Consider the following 17158-nt stretch of genomic DNA (forward strand, 5'->3'; position numbering starts at 1 on the left):
CTTCTAATTTTTTTATGGATACTAGTAAACTGAGTCATGCTTGGAGGATTGTTACCAAATTATTTGTCAGATCAGATTCTCTTAAGTGCAAAGAGACAGTGTGGAAGATAAGGGCCCACTCTGAACTGGGAAGCTGCAGTGGGCAGTGAGGCGAGCCTGCAAGTGTGTGGCTGGTGGGAAACGGTGAGCACCTTAGCACGTCTGCAACCACTCACGTGACTGTAGTGACCAGCAGTGATTGCTGCAGGGGTTTGGGGGTAGCAGGTGCCACAGCTTTCCTGGGGGACCCTGACACAGCCACAGGGTCCCACACTTTGGGAGGAACCCCAGATGTCATGTGAAACACGGTGACTGACCTGACCACTTTGGCTGCAGTTGAACTTTAGTGTTTAGTGAGTGGTAAATGTCCACCTCCTTGTTGCTCATTCACTCTTTTCTTCCCTCTCTCCTAGGCCCTTCCCGACAGAAGAAAGCATTAATGATGATGACATCTACAAAGGCCTGCCTGATTTAATAGAGTATGTTGAGCGTTTTCAGCAAAATTTCAGCAAAATTAACACCAGTGCCAATTTTTGCATCCTTTGTGAATTTTAACCATAGGTGTTAAAGTAGCTATCTAAAGGGGAACCATGGCTTAGTGATTAAGACATGTAAGAATTAACCTCAAACTCCTGATGGAAATGTTCACAAGAAAATGTACTTCAAGTAGCTTTTAATTCCTGTTGTGTATCTTGCATTGTGTGAGTCTCTATGGAGAGTAAAGAAACAGACGGCGATGAAGTTAACATTTGGAAGTTTCTCAAAGGCATTGTAGAGGTAGTAGACGAACCTGGAATCAGGAAAATAAGAAACAATCAGAGAGAGAAGTAGAATCTACCATCAGACTTATAGGACAGATAATGCTTGCTCTGCAAGTTCAAGGGCAGATGAGATTAGTGTGGGAGGGGGTTATTCAGGGATGTTTCATCAGAGGGTGTTGATTCTGAACAGAGAATCCTTTTGGGCCATATTATTAAATAGTCAGCAGAGGCTAAAGGTCTTTGCAGCTGATTATCTCCTGCTGATTGAGTGACTTGTGCAGATTACAAATAAATATAAAATGTGATCCTCACCCCTCAGGGAACTGATGCCAAAGATCAGGTATGTTTGCAGAGAATTGTAGTAAGACATAGATTCTGCTCCAGGAGAGATTCAGGTCCTATGGAAATTCATCCACTTATCCATCCTGATAACTCCAGCACAAGGAGCTTGTTCTTACTCTAGGACTTTTACCCTTGCTGTGCCTTCCGCCCTTGGGGCTGACCCCTCACCATTCAAGTTTTCACTCAGATGGCCCTCCCAGCAAAGCCTTCCTGACTACCCTACCTAAAATTGTCACACCACTTCCCTTGCCCTGTGTTTTTATGGTACTCGCCTCTGTCTGAGGTAGTCTCGGTTTGCTTCATGGACCGTCCATCTCATCAGAGTACCGACTTCACGAGATCAGGGACTTTACCTTGTTCTTGGCTATTTTCCTAGCACTTTAAACAGTGGATGCTTGGGGCTGGTGCACTGGGACGACCCAGAGGGATGGTATGGGGAGGGAGGAGGGTTCAGGATGGGGAACACATGTATACCTGTGGCAGAGTCATTTCAATATTTGGCAAAACCAATACAATATTGTAAAGTTTAAAAATAAAATTTAAAAAAATAATAAAAAAATAAAATTATTTGTGAAATCTGAAAAAAAAAAGAAAACAAACAGTGTCTAGTATCTAGTAGGCCCTCAATAAATATCTGTTTTCTGAATAAATAGGCCAAAGCTGCATTGAGCATCTACCTCTTGCAGGCGTGATATTTCAGGCTTGAGCTGTCCATCAGGAAACATCTATCAGTTCCTAGAAGCCTGTTATAACCATGTTTCCACGCACTCTCTCATGTAACACCACATTCTGAAGTTGTTACTAGTATCACCACAGTTTACAAATGAGAAAACTGAGTCTTGAAAAGCTAAGTAACTTGCCAAAGATCGTATTGCTAGTAAATAGTAGTCTTTGGGTTTGAACCCATGCAGTTCTTGTTCTAGCTCACTGCATTGACTCCTACAAGCACCCTACAAGCTGTTGCATTTGAGTTTGCCATAAGGTCTTGATCTTCAGTCTTGGCTTTGTGATGAGCTCTGTGGCTTCACATACTTCACTGTCACCTTTGGGGGTGAATCGCCTGAAGGGAGGCCCCCGGAAGGGGGAAGCACTCTCTCCTGAGGTGGAGAGAAGCTGACGCAGGACGGTATGGGGAGCATGTGCGATGGCCAACCTGTACAGTGTCCTTGCTCCTCCAGCCTTCATGACCAGAGTGTCAGATGTAACCGTATATAGATGGCCTGGACACAGGAAAGCGAATGTGGATGGCTGGTGATCTACTGGCCATTTGAAAAATCACAGCTCCTTCCTTCATCTCCCCTCTTCATTTTATGCCAATCAGAAAGTATTGGCCAAACTGTTAGCAAGAAACAGTTTTACTATGGGATTGAATAACAAAACCCAGACTGTTCCAGCCCAGTCGCAATGTGTGTGGGTGCATATGTGTCCCTTCTGCAATTCTTAGAGAAAAATCTGTGTGGATTTATACATATATGCCTCTGCTCTCATGGGAAATAGTCAATAGCAAGGATTAAGCAAGATGATGTCAGTTTTTGTTTGTTTGCTTTTTGTTTTGTTGTTTTTGTTTGGTGGAGGGCGAGTTGGGGGGTCTGAGGCAGGAAATGGATTTCACAGCCTGTCTTCCTTCTGAACAGGATCCCCTTTGATATAGAACCTACTCCTTTATCTTGTTTTTAAATCTCAGTTCCTTCATGACCTCATCAAACCTTCTTATCCTTTGATGGGTTATGGAAAGTGCTCAAACCAGTTGAACTGCCCCACTGTTCTCAGAGGAGGCTGCCTGCCTAAGCCCCTCAGTATGGAAATTCTGGAACTGCCGATAGGACTCACCGTCTCCCTAGTTTTCCAGAGCAGAAAGCTGAAAAGCATCCTTCACCCCTTCCTCCCTCTCCCTAAGCCAGATTGGTCACCAAGTCTGCTTGGTTGGACGTCACACAGTCTCGATGTTTCTCTCCTCACCTGCCTTTACCCTAGTTACGGTGCTCATCACCTCCCACCCATCTCCCTGTCTGACTTCTTCACTCTCCACACGACCCCTCTATAACCCCGCTATGGTCCCCAGTTGCCCAGGTAAGTTTCACCTCACAGAGGACAAGGCTTTTCTCAGATTGGTTCAGCCCTTCTTCTCTGGATCTCCCCTCACTCACCTGGGCGGGACTCCACCCTTCACATCACCAGGCTCTGCACACCTGCCTGCCTTCACACAGCTTGGCATCCTTTGTCTGAATACTCATCCCGTCTTCTCACTCAGTGTGTCATCCCTGAGGGCAGCAACTGTGTCTGCCTCATCTGCAGCTATATCTCCTGAAACATGGTATTTATTCCCCAGATACATGTTGAGTAAATAAATACACTGCAGATCCAGTTCGGATGTAATATCTTCTGTGAATCTTTCCCTGACTTCCTTAGTCAGAGTATTGCTCACTCTTTCCTCTGAATCATAGAATTCTGTGTTTCTGTGCTGTTTTCCACATTAGACTATGGGAGAGCCCTTGGATCTTCTGGATCTAGGCATTCTTCTGTATCTTCTGGGTCTGGCAATCAGTAGGTTCTTAGCAGAAATCAGGTAGGTGGGTAGACAGGAGGACAAGTCATCTTGGAATGAGTTTTCTCAGAGCAGAGTTCTCTGTATTGCTCTCCCTTAAGGTGCCTTTCTTTCTTCTGGGTATTTGACAGTTCCTTTCTGTCAAATGCCTCCAAATAACTCTTCCTGACAAACACAGACAACCTTGTGATTGCCCCTACTTTGAAAAATGCTCTGAGTTGCACAGTGACATTTATACTTACAATGTTTTTATTTTTGTACGTATCAATTTATAATGTTCTATCTGCACAGGCCCAAGAGAAATGCTAAGGGCTGGCAGTATTGGAGGAGTGGAATTTCTTTTCCAAGAGAGGTTAATGCTTCTTTCTAACATACCTTAATTTATTAATCTCAGTTCTTTGGCATTGTTTGTTAGTAGAAGCTATTTATGGAGCTCTTGAACGGAAAGGAAAAACTCTTGAGTAGTGATAGAATGGGTGACAGGTAGAAGCGGCTGTTTCTGCTTTGACTGAACAGGTTTACTGTCTCACATGAAGAGTTTAGGGACGATACATCAATCAGTCACTGTGGAAGCATTCATGGAAGCTTTAAAAGTAGAGATTATTTTCCACTGCTGGGAGACTAGCAGAAGAATTTAAAAGGCTTTTAAAAATGTCTTGTAGCCTTGGGACCTTTTCTTTAAGCAAAATACAAATAAAACAGATAAAAAAGGAATCTGACTCAAAGGGAACCTATGGGTATCCTTTGCGTGGCCTTGAAGGAACATGGTTTGAAAACTATTGCACTAGATATTGATGATTATAATCAACATAAATTACCGCTCTAAAGAGATTATTTATAACAGAGTAACTCCTTCCCAACTCCCCTGTCTTCTCCATAGTATATCCTTTAATACAGATGATGAAACTGAGACTTTTGTTTTTTGGCCAAGGCATGTGAGATCTTAATTTCCCAACCAGGAAATGAACCTGGGGCTAGGGTGGTGAAAATGCCTGGTCCTAACCACTGGACCACCAGGGAATTCCCATGAGGCCTTGACATATGAACAGCGGGAGGCAGTAAAATAGAGCAGGAAGAGAGGAGGATAGTTAGATAGCATCACTCACTCAATGGACATGAAGAGCACATTCTGGGAGGTCGTGGAGGACAGAGGAACCCGGTGTGCTGCAGTCCATGGATCCACAAAGAGTTGGATACAACTTAGCAACTGAACAACAATAACAATAATAAAGCAGTTAAAATACTCAGGGTGTAAGATAGCCTGAATTTTAAATCCTAGCTTTGCCCTGTGATGAGCTGTGTCATTCTGGGCAAGTCAAAGAATCTTTTGTTCTCTCAAAATGCTTGTCACTATGACTGACCAAGCAACATGCCTACCTGTTAACACAGTAAATGCTGGGCCTGGGCAAACGAGGATAATCCATGCAGAGTGGTGTAGGAGAGGCCCAGTGGGTGTTAGGTCATTACCACCACTGTCGGATTCTGTTGTTTGTCATTGTTCTTATCAGGAGGGACAGAACTGGAATGTGAGCCTTTCACTCATTCCACTCTAGTTGATCCGGATTTTCCACTAAAATCCAGTAACCTGTTTCTCACTATTGTATTTACTGCATGATAGAAAATGACATTTATGTTGTACCCTTTGTTTCAGTGAAACCCACGTGGAAGATGAAGAGGGTCTGTACGACTGTGTATACGGGGAGGATGAAGGTGGCGAGGTGTATGAGGACCTGATGAAGGCGGAGGAAGCACAGCAGTCGGTAGGACTTTGACTTGGCTAGGACTTTTTTAAGTTACTCTGAGTATTTTATAAGCAAAGTGATTACTTGAAGGACTAATTAATATAATAATTATAATTAATACAATATTTATGCTAAAATTAAAATTATAATAAATACAATAGTTACAATTAGTCTAACATCTGCTGGAGTCGCCTTTTTTTTTTATCTTGCTTTTAACTATATAACCATGACTTATTAGTCTGAATTATTTTATTAGGAAAGTGATTATTTGAATGGCTAACTAATATAATTATAATTAATAACATAAAATAATATTCATGTAATAAGTATATTAATTGCAATTGTAATGAAATGATTGTAATTAATATAATAGTTAAAATTATTTAGTAACTTCTGCTGGAATCATTTATTGTTTTCTTTTTTATGTTTAGAAAGTGTTAGTCGCTCAGTCGTGTCAGACTCTTTGTGACTCCCATGGACTGTAGCCTGTCAGGCTCCTCTGTCCATGGAATTCTCCAGGCAGGAATACTGGAGTGAGTAGCCATTCCCTTCTCCAGGGGATCTTCCTGACCTAGGGATTGAATCCAGGTCTCCCACATTACAGGCAGATGCTTTACCATCAGAGCCATCCCTTTTTATGTATAACTGTATAACCATGCGAAGGAGGCAATGGCATCCCACTCCAGTACTCCTGCCTGGAAAATCCCATGGACGGGGAGCCTGGAAGGCTGCAGTCCATGGGGTCGCTGAGGGTCGGGCACGACTGAGAGACTTCACTGTCACTTTTCACTTTGATGCATTGGAGAAGGAAATGGCAACCCACTCCAGTGTTCTTGCCTGGATAATCCCAGGGACGGGGGAGCCTGGTGGGCTGCCATCTATGGGGTCACACAGAGTCAGACACGACTGAAGCAACTTAGCAGCAGCAGCAGTATAACCATGACATACTATTACATTTAGAGGCATAGGAACATGGTGTTGGGCTTCCCAGGTAATGCTAGTGGTAAAGAACATGTCTGCCCAAGCAGTAGACACAAGAGCTGTGAGTTCAATCCCTGGGTCCATAAGATGCCCTGGAGGAGGGCGTGGCAACCCACTCCAGCATTGTTGCCTGGAGAATTCCATGGACAGAGGAGCCTAGTGGGCTACAGTCCATAGAGTTGCAAAGTGTTGGACACAACTGAAGTGCACAAAATGAGACATTGTGCAGTTCAGAACATCTATAGGGAATCTCTGGTCTAATCCTTTCATTTTACTAGTAGAAAAATCAAGTCTGAGAGGTAAAGGGCGTGCGACCCAGCTAAATAAAGCAGAGTGGCAATAGAGCATAATTTCAGGGAATCATAAAATTATACTGTTATGAAAGGAAATCTCTTACAAAGCAGATAAATCTACTTTAAATTTGATGTGGCCTAAAGTATATGTTAAAGAATATTTCTTCCTATTTGTTAGGAGTTGATATAAGGTATTTTTCTTTCTTTTGTTTCATTATACATCCCCTAATATTTTTTTGCTATTTTATAAACTTAGTTTCCGATATTACCATAGTTAATATGAGCCCACAAAACTATCTGCATGAAAATATGTAAAACATTCAGAGTTACTTTGAATGATTTTCTCATCTGTAATTTGAAATAGAAAAGAAAAAGTCAGTTGCTTAAACTTTTATGAACATGGTCTTTTTTTTTTTTTTACACAAAAGTCTTTCTTCATGAGCTAGGTGTAGTTTAGGTTTCTTCAGTACTTTGATGAATTCGCTCAGCTCTCTTTGACCTCTTGCATTTAATAAAAGGCTGACAAGTTGTCTGATGCCCAGGTAGGGAGCAGCAGCTTCTGTGGAATGAAAACAGATTGGCTGGCCTGTGTTTGGTAAATGTCATAAATGTGTGCTTTAACCTGCTGTACCAGCTGACTGGACACCTGTGGCAGCATTTTAAGTGTTTTAGGTGACAAAGTATTGTCTGTGCCCCCTTAAATTATCAGCTGCTTTGGGCACCAGCAGATTCCTCACTCTCTTTCCCCAGGACTGTCTTCACTGCGCTGATGGTGCTGGGCTGTCCGTGTCGCCCAGGGTGAGCGGTGATGATGGCAGAAGGCACAGGGCATGTCCAGTGCGCTCCTCAGGGTGTTAGGCGCTCCGCATGGGTTGTCTCATTTACAGATCCTTGGGCTGGCTACTGTAATTTTGTTTTACAGATGAGAAAATCGAGACAGAGAAATTAGGTAACTTCTTCACAATGACCAGCTAAATGACAGTAAAACTGGTCCTTGAACCCAATGCTATCTGATCCCCAAACCTTTGATCTTCCTACCATGTTCTTCTGCCTCTAGTCTTAAACACTTAGTAAAAACCAAACACCAAGATGTGAACTCTTGAAAAAATATTTTAAGATTTTTTTTTACTTACCAAATATTGTTTTATGATTTTGGGGAGTTTTTCTATAGCACTTGTAAAGTATGCTGTACATTAAGAAAATGCTATTAGACCATTCATGATGTTTCCAGATTGAGTTACATTTATAGTAAAATAGATGCTTCGGTTTAAAGAGAGTATACTCAAAGTATATTTTTAATTATCTCAAACTTTTACATTTACATTGTTCAAAATTTTTTTAAAAGCAAAGTGTGTTAGTCATTCAGTCGTGTCCAACTTTTTGTGACACCACGCAGCCCGTCAGGTTCCTCTGTCCATGTAATTTTCCAGGCAAGAATAGTGGAGTGGGTTGCGATGCGCTTCCTCTAGGGGATCTTCCTGACTCAGAGATTGAAGCTGGGTCTCCTGCATTGCAGGCAGGTTCTTTACCATCTGAGCCACCAGGGAAGCCCTTTAAAAGCAAAGATGCTTCACAAATGCAGTTCAATGTATCTTTAAGTTATTTGTGTTATTAGAATGGAAGGCCTGGGAATTCCCTGGTGGTCCAGTGGTTAGAACTCCATGCTTCCACTGAAGAGTACACGGGTTCCATCCGTGGTCAGCGGATTAAGATCCCACAAGCTGTGCAGCATGGCCTAAATGAAACAAAAGAACAAAAACAAACAAAAAAGAAATCATTATGTTGGAATGGAATGCTTAAAAATTAAATAATTTTTATTTCTGTCTTCTACTGAAGAGATTAATATATGAATTTGATTAAATAATTTTAATTTGAAAATTCTAATTGTAGAAATGTCCAGAAAATGATATACGAAGTTGCTGCCTAGCAGAAATTAAGCAGACAGAAGAAAAATATACAGAAACACTGGAGTCAATAGAAAAAGTAAGTCATTAGGTATTCTCAATTTTCAAGCACAGTAAGTCACCTACATATGAACCTTCATGTTGTGAACTTTCAAAGATGTGAGTGTATGTGACAGTCCCTATATGCCAGCTGTTGGACTGTACTTTTTGAGGTACTGCACTATAAGATTAAAAAAAATTTTTTTTAATGTGTATATTATTTGTGTGAAAGGTATTATAAACCTATTATAGTAAAGTACTATGTGGTTGATTGTGTTAGGTGGGTACCTAGGCTAACTGTTGAACTTAAATTGAATTTACTCATGTGGTTTCAGAATGGAACTCATTTGTATGTCAGGGACTTGCTGTACTGCTTTGTATAGTTAATGCCTTAGGCTCAATGTTTCTGCAGTGTCTGTGTATTCTGATATTCAATATAATTTTTGATTTAAAGATCTCAAAGCAGATTTATTCATCCCACAATCCCACAATGATTTATTGATTTCTTAGTGTCTGAATGGCCCTAATTTAGGGACTGAGGGTATAGCCACCAACACAACAAAACTCTGTAGTTCTCCTGACTCTCATGGGAGGGTTTATAATTTAGGCAAGTAAGTATGTCAGGTGGTGATAAGTCCTCTGAAGAAAAATAAGGCAGAGGAAGGGGATAGTGAGAGATGGGGGAAGCTGGTGTTATCTTATGTAGAGTGGTAATGGAAAGCCTCTATGGTCAGGTCGTATTTAAGCAGACAGCTGAGTGAATTGAGGAGTGAGCCATGTTAACATCCCAGAGCGGACAATCCCTGGGAGAAGGGCCCTCACATGGGACAGTGTTCAGTGTACTTCAAGGAACAGCAGCAGGCCAGGAGGCTGAGGCAGACTGAGTGCAGGGGAGCGGTGAGATTGGAAACCTGGTGAGCGCCCAAGGCACAGGAGGCATATGGGAACACCCGGCTAAAAGCTGAAGTGTTTTGAGTAGCAAAAGTAATGGGATCTAATGCAAGTTTTTAATAGCTCATTCTGACTCTTGTCAGGCAAGGGTGGAAATTGGGGGAAATGTTAGAAGAATATTGCAATAATAAAGTTGACAGAAAGTGATAGTATTGGTAAAGGTGGTAGAGAGTAGTCAGATTCTGAATAAACTTTGAAAGTAGAGCCCAGTGGATTTGATGATGAGTTAGGTAAAGGGTGTATGGAGAAGAGCAATCAAGTACACTAGGTTTTTAGCATGATGACGATGGTGACTGAGATGGGAAAGGATAGGTGTGTGATCATGAGTCTGCTGGGACCTGCTGAATTTGCAATACCTATTAGCTTCCAACGGGATGTGTTGAGGAAGAAGTTAGATATATGTGTCTGACATCTGGTGGAAAAGTTGAACTGATGTATAAACTGGGCCATTATCATTATGCAATGGTGTTTAAGGCCTTGGCACTAGAGGAAACCGCCAAGGGAATAAATGCTGATAGAGAAGAGGTTTAAGATCACTTCTGGTGACTTCCACATTTGGAGGCTAGGAGAATGAGAACCAGCAGACAGTTTGCAAGTTAAAAAAAAATAGATGAAGGTGTGAAAGAGTTGTTTAAGACAATGAGAGGGTAAATGTGCTGGGATTATATAGTGTGAAGGTTCAGTTGAGTTTTGTGATTGTATTTTGAACTAGCTATCAATATAGCTTCTTTTTAACTTCTTAGGTACAGGCACAAAATATATGGAAAGCTAGATTTAACCGGGTTTTCATTTTTCCAGAAAAAAAAGAAGAGAGAGTAAGGGTATTTGCAGGACAGTGATTCTGATGATGGCTCATGGAATGTACACTGGGTAAGAAGGGAAGTGAGGATATGAGGAACTGTGGGATGATCAGGGGATGGGCAGACCCAGTAGGCTGGAGAAGCCTTTGGAGGAAGAGCTGTAAATGTGGGAGGGTAGAAGTCAGAGAGTTGCTTGCTTCAAATTAATTCTCGGGAGCATATGCAGTGGTTGGTAATGGCAGGGTCTTGGGCTATGACCACAAGAGGAGCTCAGCTAGAATGGGGCACAGATTGTTGGAGTTCAAGGAACCAAGAGGCCAGGCTATTGGAAGGATCATCTACATAGTTACTGAAATGGTCAAAAAGAAAGATGGAGTAGCAATGGACCAGAGATATGATAGGCCAGGAACTAGAATTCCCAAGGAATGAAAGGGAGTGGTCCCTAAATTGCATAAGCAGATTATTTATCTCAGAGATCTAGAATCTCCACAAAGCATGTGAAGGATATTTTATATTAGTCCTCAAATATATCTCCAAAATGTTGCCATTGTTTGCCAATTCAGCCAATGGCATTCTCTCTTCTTTTTTTTTTTTTTCTTTTCTTAATTTTAGAAGCATTTATAGGCCAAATCTTTTATTTCATATTTTAAATACGTTAACCTGTATTTATGTCTTATATCTCTGTTCAAATGTTGAATCTTTATGACAGAGAAAATAGTTTCTGCTTTTTTCTTGGTATTCAAAAAACTGATTAATTTTCAATAAATATTTATTGCTCCTTGATGAAAAACTGTCATATGGATTAGGATAAGTTGTGATTAATTATTACCTCTCTCTTCTCTCCTGGTAGTATTTCATGGCACCATTGAAAAGATTTCTGACAGCAGCAGAATTTGATTCAGTATTCATCAACATTCCTGTAAGTAAAAATCGCTAGTAAAAATGGAGCTACACTTCTATAAAATCTTTATTTACATAGTGGCTCTCTACTTGAACATTATATTCTCTAAGAAATTTAACCCAATTTTCTGCCTCCTGAGTTCTTATAGTCTTATTTTCTGGAAATAACTGCCATGTCATATTGTCAACCAAAAATCAATCAAAATGTATGCTGAACACAAATGGATAAGACTCATGTACTTAATTGTTTGTCATGACAAGGTAGCCCCAGTGAATCCCTGGTGTTACAGCCTCTTTGTCTCATGGGAGTTCCCTTCTGCCCCACTCCTTGCTCTCTCGTTCTCCAGCCCCTCCACCCCATCTTACAGACACCGTCCTGGCTTCATCCCGCTCTTCCACTTACTGCCATTCCTACAGTTCCCTGTTCTCTGCTTTTTGGTGTTTTCTGCTTCTAGTTGTAACATAATAAACTTCCATTTCTGAAATACACCGTTTCCTTCTAATAAAATAATCTATTTTAATGATAAGATGTGAAGAACTTTTCTTCACATTTATACAATCATTACAAATTTCAGGGTACCTTACAATCCTAAAAGAATATTTACCAAGAAGCCTAGAAGCAAGCCAAGTGCAATACTGTATGCGGTCTTGCTAGGCAAGATTCAACTTCTTAGTCCTCTGGAATTGGCCTTGGTTTTAACATATAACTTTTATATACAGTACATAAGCTTTGATGTACAGGCTTGCTTGTATCACCTGTGAGGTCCCTAATATTTTGATTCCTTTATATTTAGCGTTGCTGTGCACGAATTGATGAACTGTGGCATGTTGTCCTTGTCCCTGATTATGGCCACATGAAGGCATTCTTATTGATTTGTAACACAGAAGGAAGAAAAAGCTCACGATTATCAAATGAATGTTTAGCATGAAACAAGCCACACATGAGGTTCCTTAAAAAACTGGAAATAGAACTGCCATATGACCCAGCAATCCCACTGCTGGGCATACACACCGAGGAAACCAGAATTGAAAGAGACACGTGTACCCCAATGTTCATCACTGCACTGTTTATTATAGCCAGGACATGGAAGCAACCTAGATGTCTATCAGAAAACCAATGGATAAGAAAGCTGTGGTACATATACACAATGGAGTCTTACTCAGCCATTAAAAAGAATACATTTGAATCAGTTCTAATGAGGTGGATGAAACTGGAGCCTATTATACAGAGTGAAGTAAGCCAGAAAGAAAAACACCAATACAGTATACTAACGCGTATATATGGGATTTAGAAAGATGGTAACGATAACCCTGTATGCGAGACAGCAAAAGAGACACAGATGTATAGAACAGTCTTTTGGACTCTGTGGGAGAGGGCGAGGGTGGGGTGATTTGAGAGAATAGCACTGAAACATGTATATTATCATATGTGAAACAGATTGCCAGTCCAGGTTCAATGCATGAGACAGGGTGCTCAGGGCTGGTGCACTGGGATGACCCTGAGGGATGGGATGGGGAGGAAGGTGGGAGGGGATTTAGGATGGGGAATACATGTACACCTGTGGCAGATTCATGTCAATGTATGGCAAAACCAATACAATATTGTATAGTAATTAGCCTCCATCTAAAATAAATAAATAATAAAAAAAGAGAAAACAGATAACCAACAAGGACCTACTGTATAGCACAGAAAACTATATTCAGTATTTTGGGATAATCTGTAAAGGAAAAGAATCTGTAAAAGAATATATATACGTGTGTGTGTGTGTGTGTGTGTGTGTGTGTGTATAACTGAATCACTGTGCTATATACCTAAAGGTAACACAACATTGTAAATCAACTATACTTCAATAAAAAATAAATTAACAAAAAAAACAAGCCACACATTCTAGGAAGATAAGTATCAAACCAGTTATATGCAGTCAACAGAACTTAGGACCTGTTTGACAGTCCTTACTCTAATGGCTTTTCCATGCTCCTCAAAAAAGTGATAGAGGAAAAAAATAGTGATGAGACCAACATATTTGTGCTATACTTATACCTGCTGAGGAAAGGTATGCCCTGCAGTCAATGTACGCTGCAGGCTACATGGGAAGAGGTGGTGGGAGAATTGACACTTTGACTTGAATCTCGTCGTTTCCCAGCTGTGGTATGCATTTTACCGTCTAACTGAAAATGACTTGCTTATCAGGAAAAATGTGAAATTCTTGAGTTTTGAGTTGCCCTATTAAACGGCCTACTACAATGTATTTGCTGCTTATTTATGCCATTAGCTGTCTGGTTTCAAGTAATTTAGTCTGATGATTGTTAGCTTAGCTCCAGGACACCACTAATTGACACAAGTACAAATCTACATTTTCATGTCCCAAGGACATGAATCATTACTTTATCCTGTCAATAAAACATTAAGCATTTGGATAGTTTTATTTAAAATTTTAAAGTGATTATAAAATGAAAATGAACTGTACATATTTTAATACAAGGAATAAATTACCCTTTAATAACTAGTGAGATAATTTCTCTTTCCACAGGACACTGACATTTTGAGTCAGATCTGAAATGGCTATTTCCCATGTACATGGCCTCTCTCTTCTCTCCCTCTCTCCTTCCCTTCCCCTCTCCTCTTCTCCTGCCCTCCTTACCTTTCCGTTTCCCCTTCTCTTTTCTTCCTCTTTTCTCTCCCCTCCCTTTTCTTCCCCTCCTCTTCTTCCTCTTTTTACTGATGGGAGCAGGTTTATATATTGAGGGCATTCAGCATATCCTTGAGTGGCAAGTCTGGCAATAATAGGGATGCTGGGCTCCAGGTGATGGTTTGTTTTTTTGGGGTTCTGATTCCTAATTTCTCTTGCTGTTGTTTTCTTTTCTAAGGAACTTGTGAAAGTTCATCGGAACCTAATGCAAGAGATTCATGATTCCATTGTGAATAAAAATGACCAGAACTTGTATCAAGTTTTCATTAACTACAAGGAAAGGTAACTTTTGGGTTTTAAACTTCGTGGCTATTAGTTTGTAATTACAGTCAGGGTTAGTATTAAAGTTTCTCATAAACAGCTGTAAATATGGTTCATTAAGATACTATGTGCAAAGTAATTAGAACATGGGACAGTTAATCTCAGGGTGGTGGTTGAGCTCTCTCTATATATACCAGGAAAAAAGAAAAAGAAAAAAAGAGTTCAAGTTTTACATTGAAAACCAGAAAGTGTAGGTTCTTGTACACACCTATCACTCTTGAGTCCTGTACATAGACTTCAGGAGGTCATCTTAACTCTCTGAGCCTCCTTTTCTTAGTCCGTAAATGTTAGGGGTACATTAGTTGGTACTTACTGCTTTTTCCAACTCTAATAGCTTATAATTCTCTATTTTGGAGTATTAGATTCACAGGCAAAGTCAATTTCTCTTTCGGAGTTTGAAAAAAATCTTCTGAGCAATTCACATGAATTAGAAGTACCAAGGAATTTTGCTTAAAATATAACACTCTCTTTTTAAATCAAGCCCTATAGTTCATAGTACCCAGAAGTGGCTAATTAATTGCTTTGCATCAACATTAGATAAATATTAATGTGGTATTTTTTTCCACCAGAGAGCTACAAGAAACAATAAATTAACCAGACTCTCTGCAAAAATTGGTGTCACTCCAGAGATACCCTTCCTGAAGTAGACTCAGACCCCATGCAGTATGAATGGTCTCCTACCCAGCACAGCTCAGGCCTCGCATTCCCACTTTTCAGATAATGTATTTTCCTTAATTAAAAAGTGGGAAGGAGTAGGAAGTTTATTAATGAGTGGAGCTTTAACTAGTGATTACAGTGAGATTGTAGTAGAAAATAAAACTGTTCCTGAGTGAGCATAAACAGTGTAAAAGTTGATCTCTAATAGAAACTTGAACAGAAACTTTAATTTTGTTTTTGATGTATATATGTACTCCAATAGTGTGTGTGTGTGCATGCTAAGGGTCTGACTCTCTGCAACCCCATGGGCTGCAGCCCTCCAGGCTCCTCTGTCCATGGAATTCTCCAGACAAGAATACTGGAGTGGATTCCCATTTGCTACTCTAGGAGATCTTCCTGACCAGGGATAGAACCTGAATCTCTTGTGTCTCCTGCATTGGCAGGCAGTTTCTTCACCACTAGCACACCTGGAAAGCCCACTCCAACAATATGAACAGTCATTAAATTTGTAAAATCCACCTGCTATGACAATGTACATGGAATCAATTCCATTCAAATTTGGAAATTAAAAATAGTCACTTTTAATACCATAAATATGAGTGACCCTAATTCTGGGACTGAACGTGTGCACGTGCTCAGTCACTAAGTTGTGTCTGACTCTTTGTGACCCCGTGGACTTAGCCCGCAGGCTCATCTGTCCGTAGGGTTTTCTAGGTAAGAATGCTGTAAGTGTGGTGTGTGTTTCATGAAACGAGAAAACTGAGGTTCTGAGCAATCTGTCCAGGGTTACCTAGAAAGTAAGAAGTGCAGGGTGAGTGAGATTTGCTTTGGTTGTATCTAACTGTGGATTAAAGTAGATGGATTTCCTCTTCTACTCTAATCTTGCCTTTTTGTCCTCAGCTTCCTTTCTCTATCTTTTCCTTTCAGGTTGGTTATTTACGGGCAGTACTGCAGTGGAGTGGAGTCGGCCATCTCTAGTTTAGACTACATTTCTAAGACAAAAGAAGATGTCAGACTGAAATTAGAGGTGCCTGTCTATTTTTTGTTTGTATGTGTCATAGAGTAATATAAACTAAAACAATATATTTCTTCTTGTGATCATTGCAACTGTAAATTTCCATGAATTCTAAGTGTGATTTCATAAAATATTAGATAGCCCTCTAAAATAATAATGTGGCAGTAATAATAACAGTAGTAACATAGATTTATGGCTTTTTTACATGGATTATCTCTTTAGGCCCTCATGACTGTCAGATACATACAATTAATTTTCTTATCTTATGAATAAGGAAGCCAAGGTTCAGAGAGATTATGAGTAATTTACCCAGGGAAGTAAAAGGTACAGGGTGAGTAAGATATATGTGAGATAATCTATACATAGATTTAAATTGTTTATTAAAAATATAAGATATTTATGGGCAGGTGTATAAAAAGGGCATGGATATTGCCCATAAGAAGTAAGACAAGACACATACACATATGGTGAGATTAAGTAGTAAGCACTCTTTGCCAGGGCTCCATGAGTAAGACTGAGTAATTACTTCAGTATGGTTAGACTATAGAAGATTTATCTAAAGAGGTGGCATTTGAATTAGGTCACTAATGAATGGGGTAGGTCTTGATAGATGAGATTCCTTGTAGAGAATTCTGTAAGAATTGGTATGTCTTGACCAGAAGAGTCAGGAAAGGTTGAGAAATGGCAAGTAGATCAGTATGAACAAAGAACCTGGTAATAATGGAAAATAAGTCTGGAAACTGTGTTGTCATTTTTTTTTTTTTTGTACATCTTTTTTTCCCCCATAAGAAGGATTTGCAATTTCAAAAAACTTTTGAAAAATGATTATTTCTGTGTTATATGAATTGTCATTTCAAATATATTATCCATATGTTTGGATCTTCTTAAAGTTCAGGTAGAGATGTATAATCCATTCTTGGGTGACTGTGGGTGGCTTGGTTGGCCCTCTCATATCCTCCTTGCTGCTGATTGTTGGGTTTAACCACAAGGTCAGGTGATAAACAAGGAAAAATAGAGGATTTTCAAATGAGAGCCCCTTCACTGTTGAGCATATCTGGTCTGATTTCCTAACTGATAATTCCCACAAAGGGGAGCTATTGGTGAGAAACTTTGCACATCAACAGGCTACCAGGTAACTGTACTAATTTTATATCATAGATCCTTTCTTACCTCTTATA

The 17158-nt window shown here is 40.0% G+C and overlaps 1 protein-coding gene across 3 annotated transcripts in view; it reads left to right on the plus strand.

Annotated features, from left to right (window-relative positions):
• Positions 1 to 17158, plus strand: part of VAV3 (vav guanine nucleotide exchange factor 3) — a 435615-nt gene that overhangs the window by 197034 nt on the left and 221423 nt on the right. For all 3 annotated transcript variants that reach the window (XM_061411007.1, XM_061411006.1, XM_061411008.1), the window contains exons 4-9: positions 453 to 518; positions 5339 to 5447; positions 8594 to 8686; positions 11248 to 11316; positions 14166 to 14269; positions 15893 to 15992. In XM_061411007.1, the coding sequence (XP_061266991.1) occupies positions 453 to 518; positions 5339 to 5447; positions 8594 to 8686; positions 11248 to 11316; positions 14166 to 14269; positions 15893 to 15992 (541 nt within the window). The remainder of the gene's footprint in view (positions 1 to 452; positions 519 to 5338; positions 5448 to 8593; positions 8687 to 11247; positions 11317 to 14165; positions 14270 to 15892; positions 15993 to 17158) is intronic.

This window comes from Bos javanicus, chromosome 3 (assembly GCF_032452875.1).
Source record: "Bos javanicus breed banteng chromosome 3, ARS-OSU_banteng_1.0, whole genome shotgun sequence".
Taxonomy (NCBI): domain Eukaryota; kingdom Metazoa; phylum Chordata; class Mammalia; order Artiodactyla; family Bovidae; genus Bos; species Bos javanicus.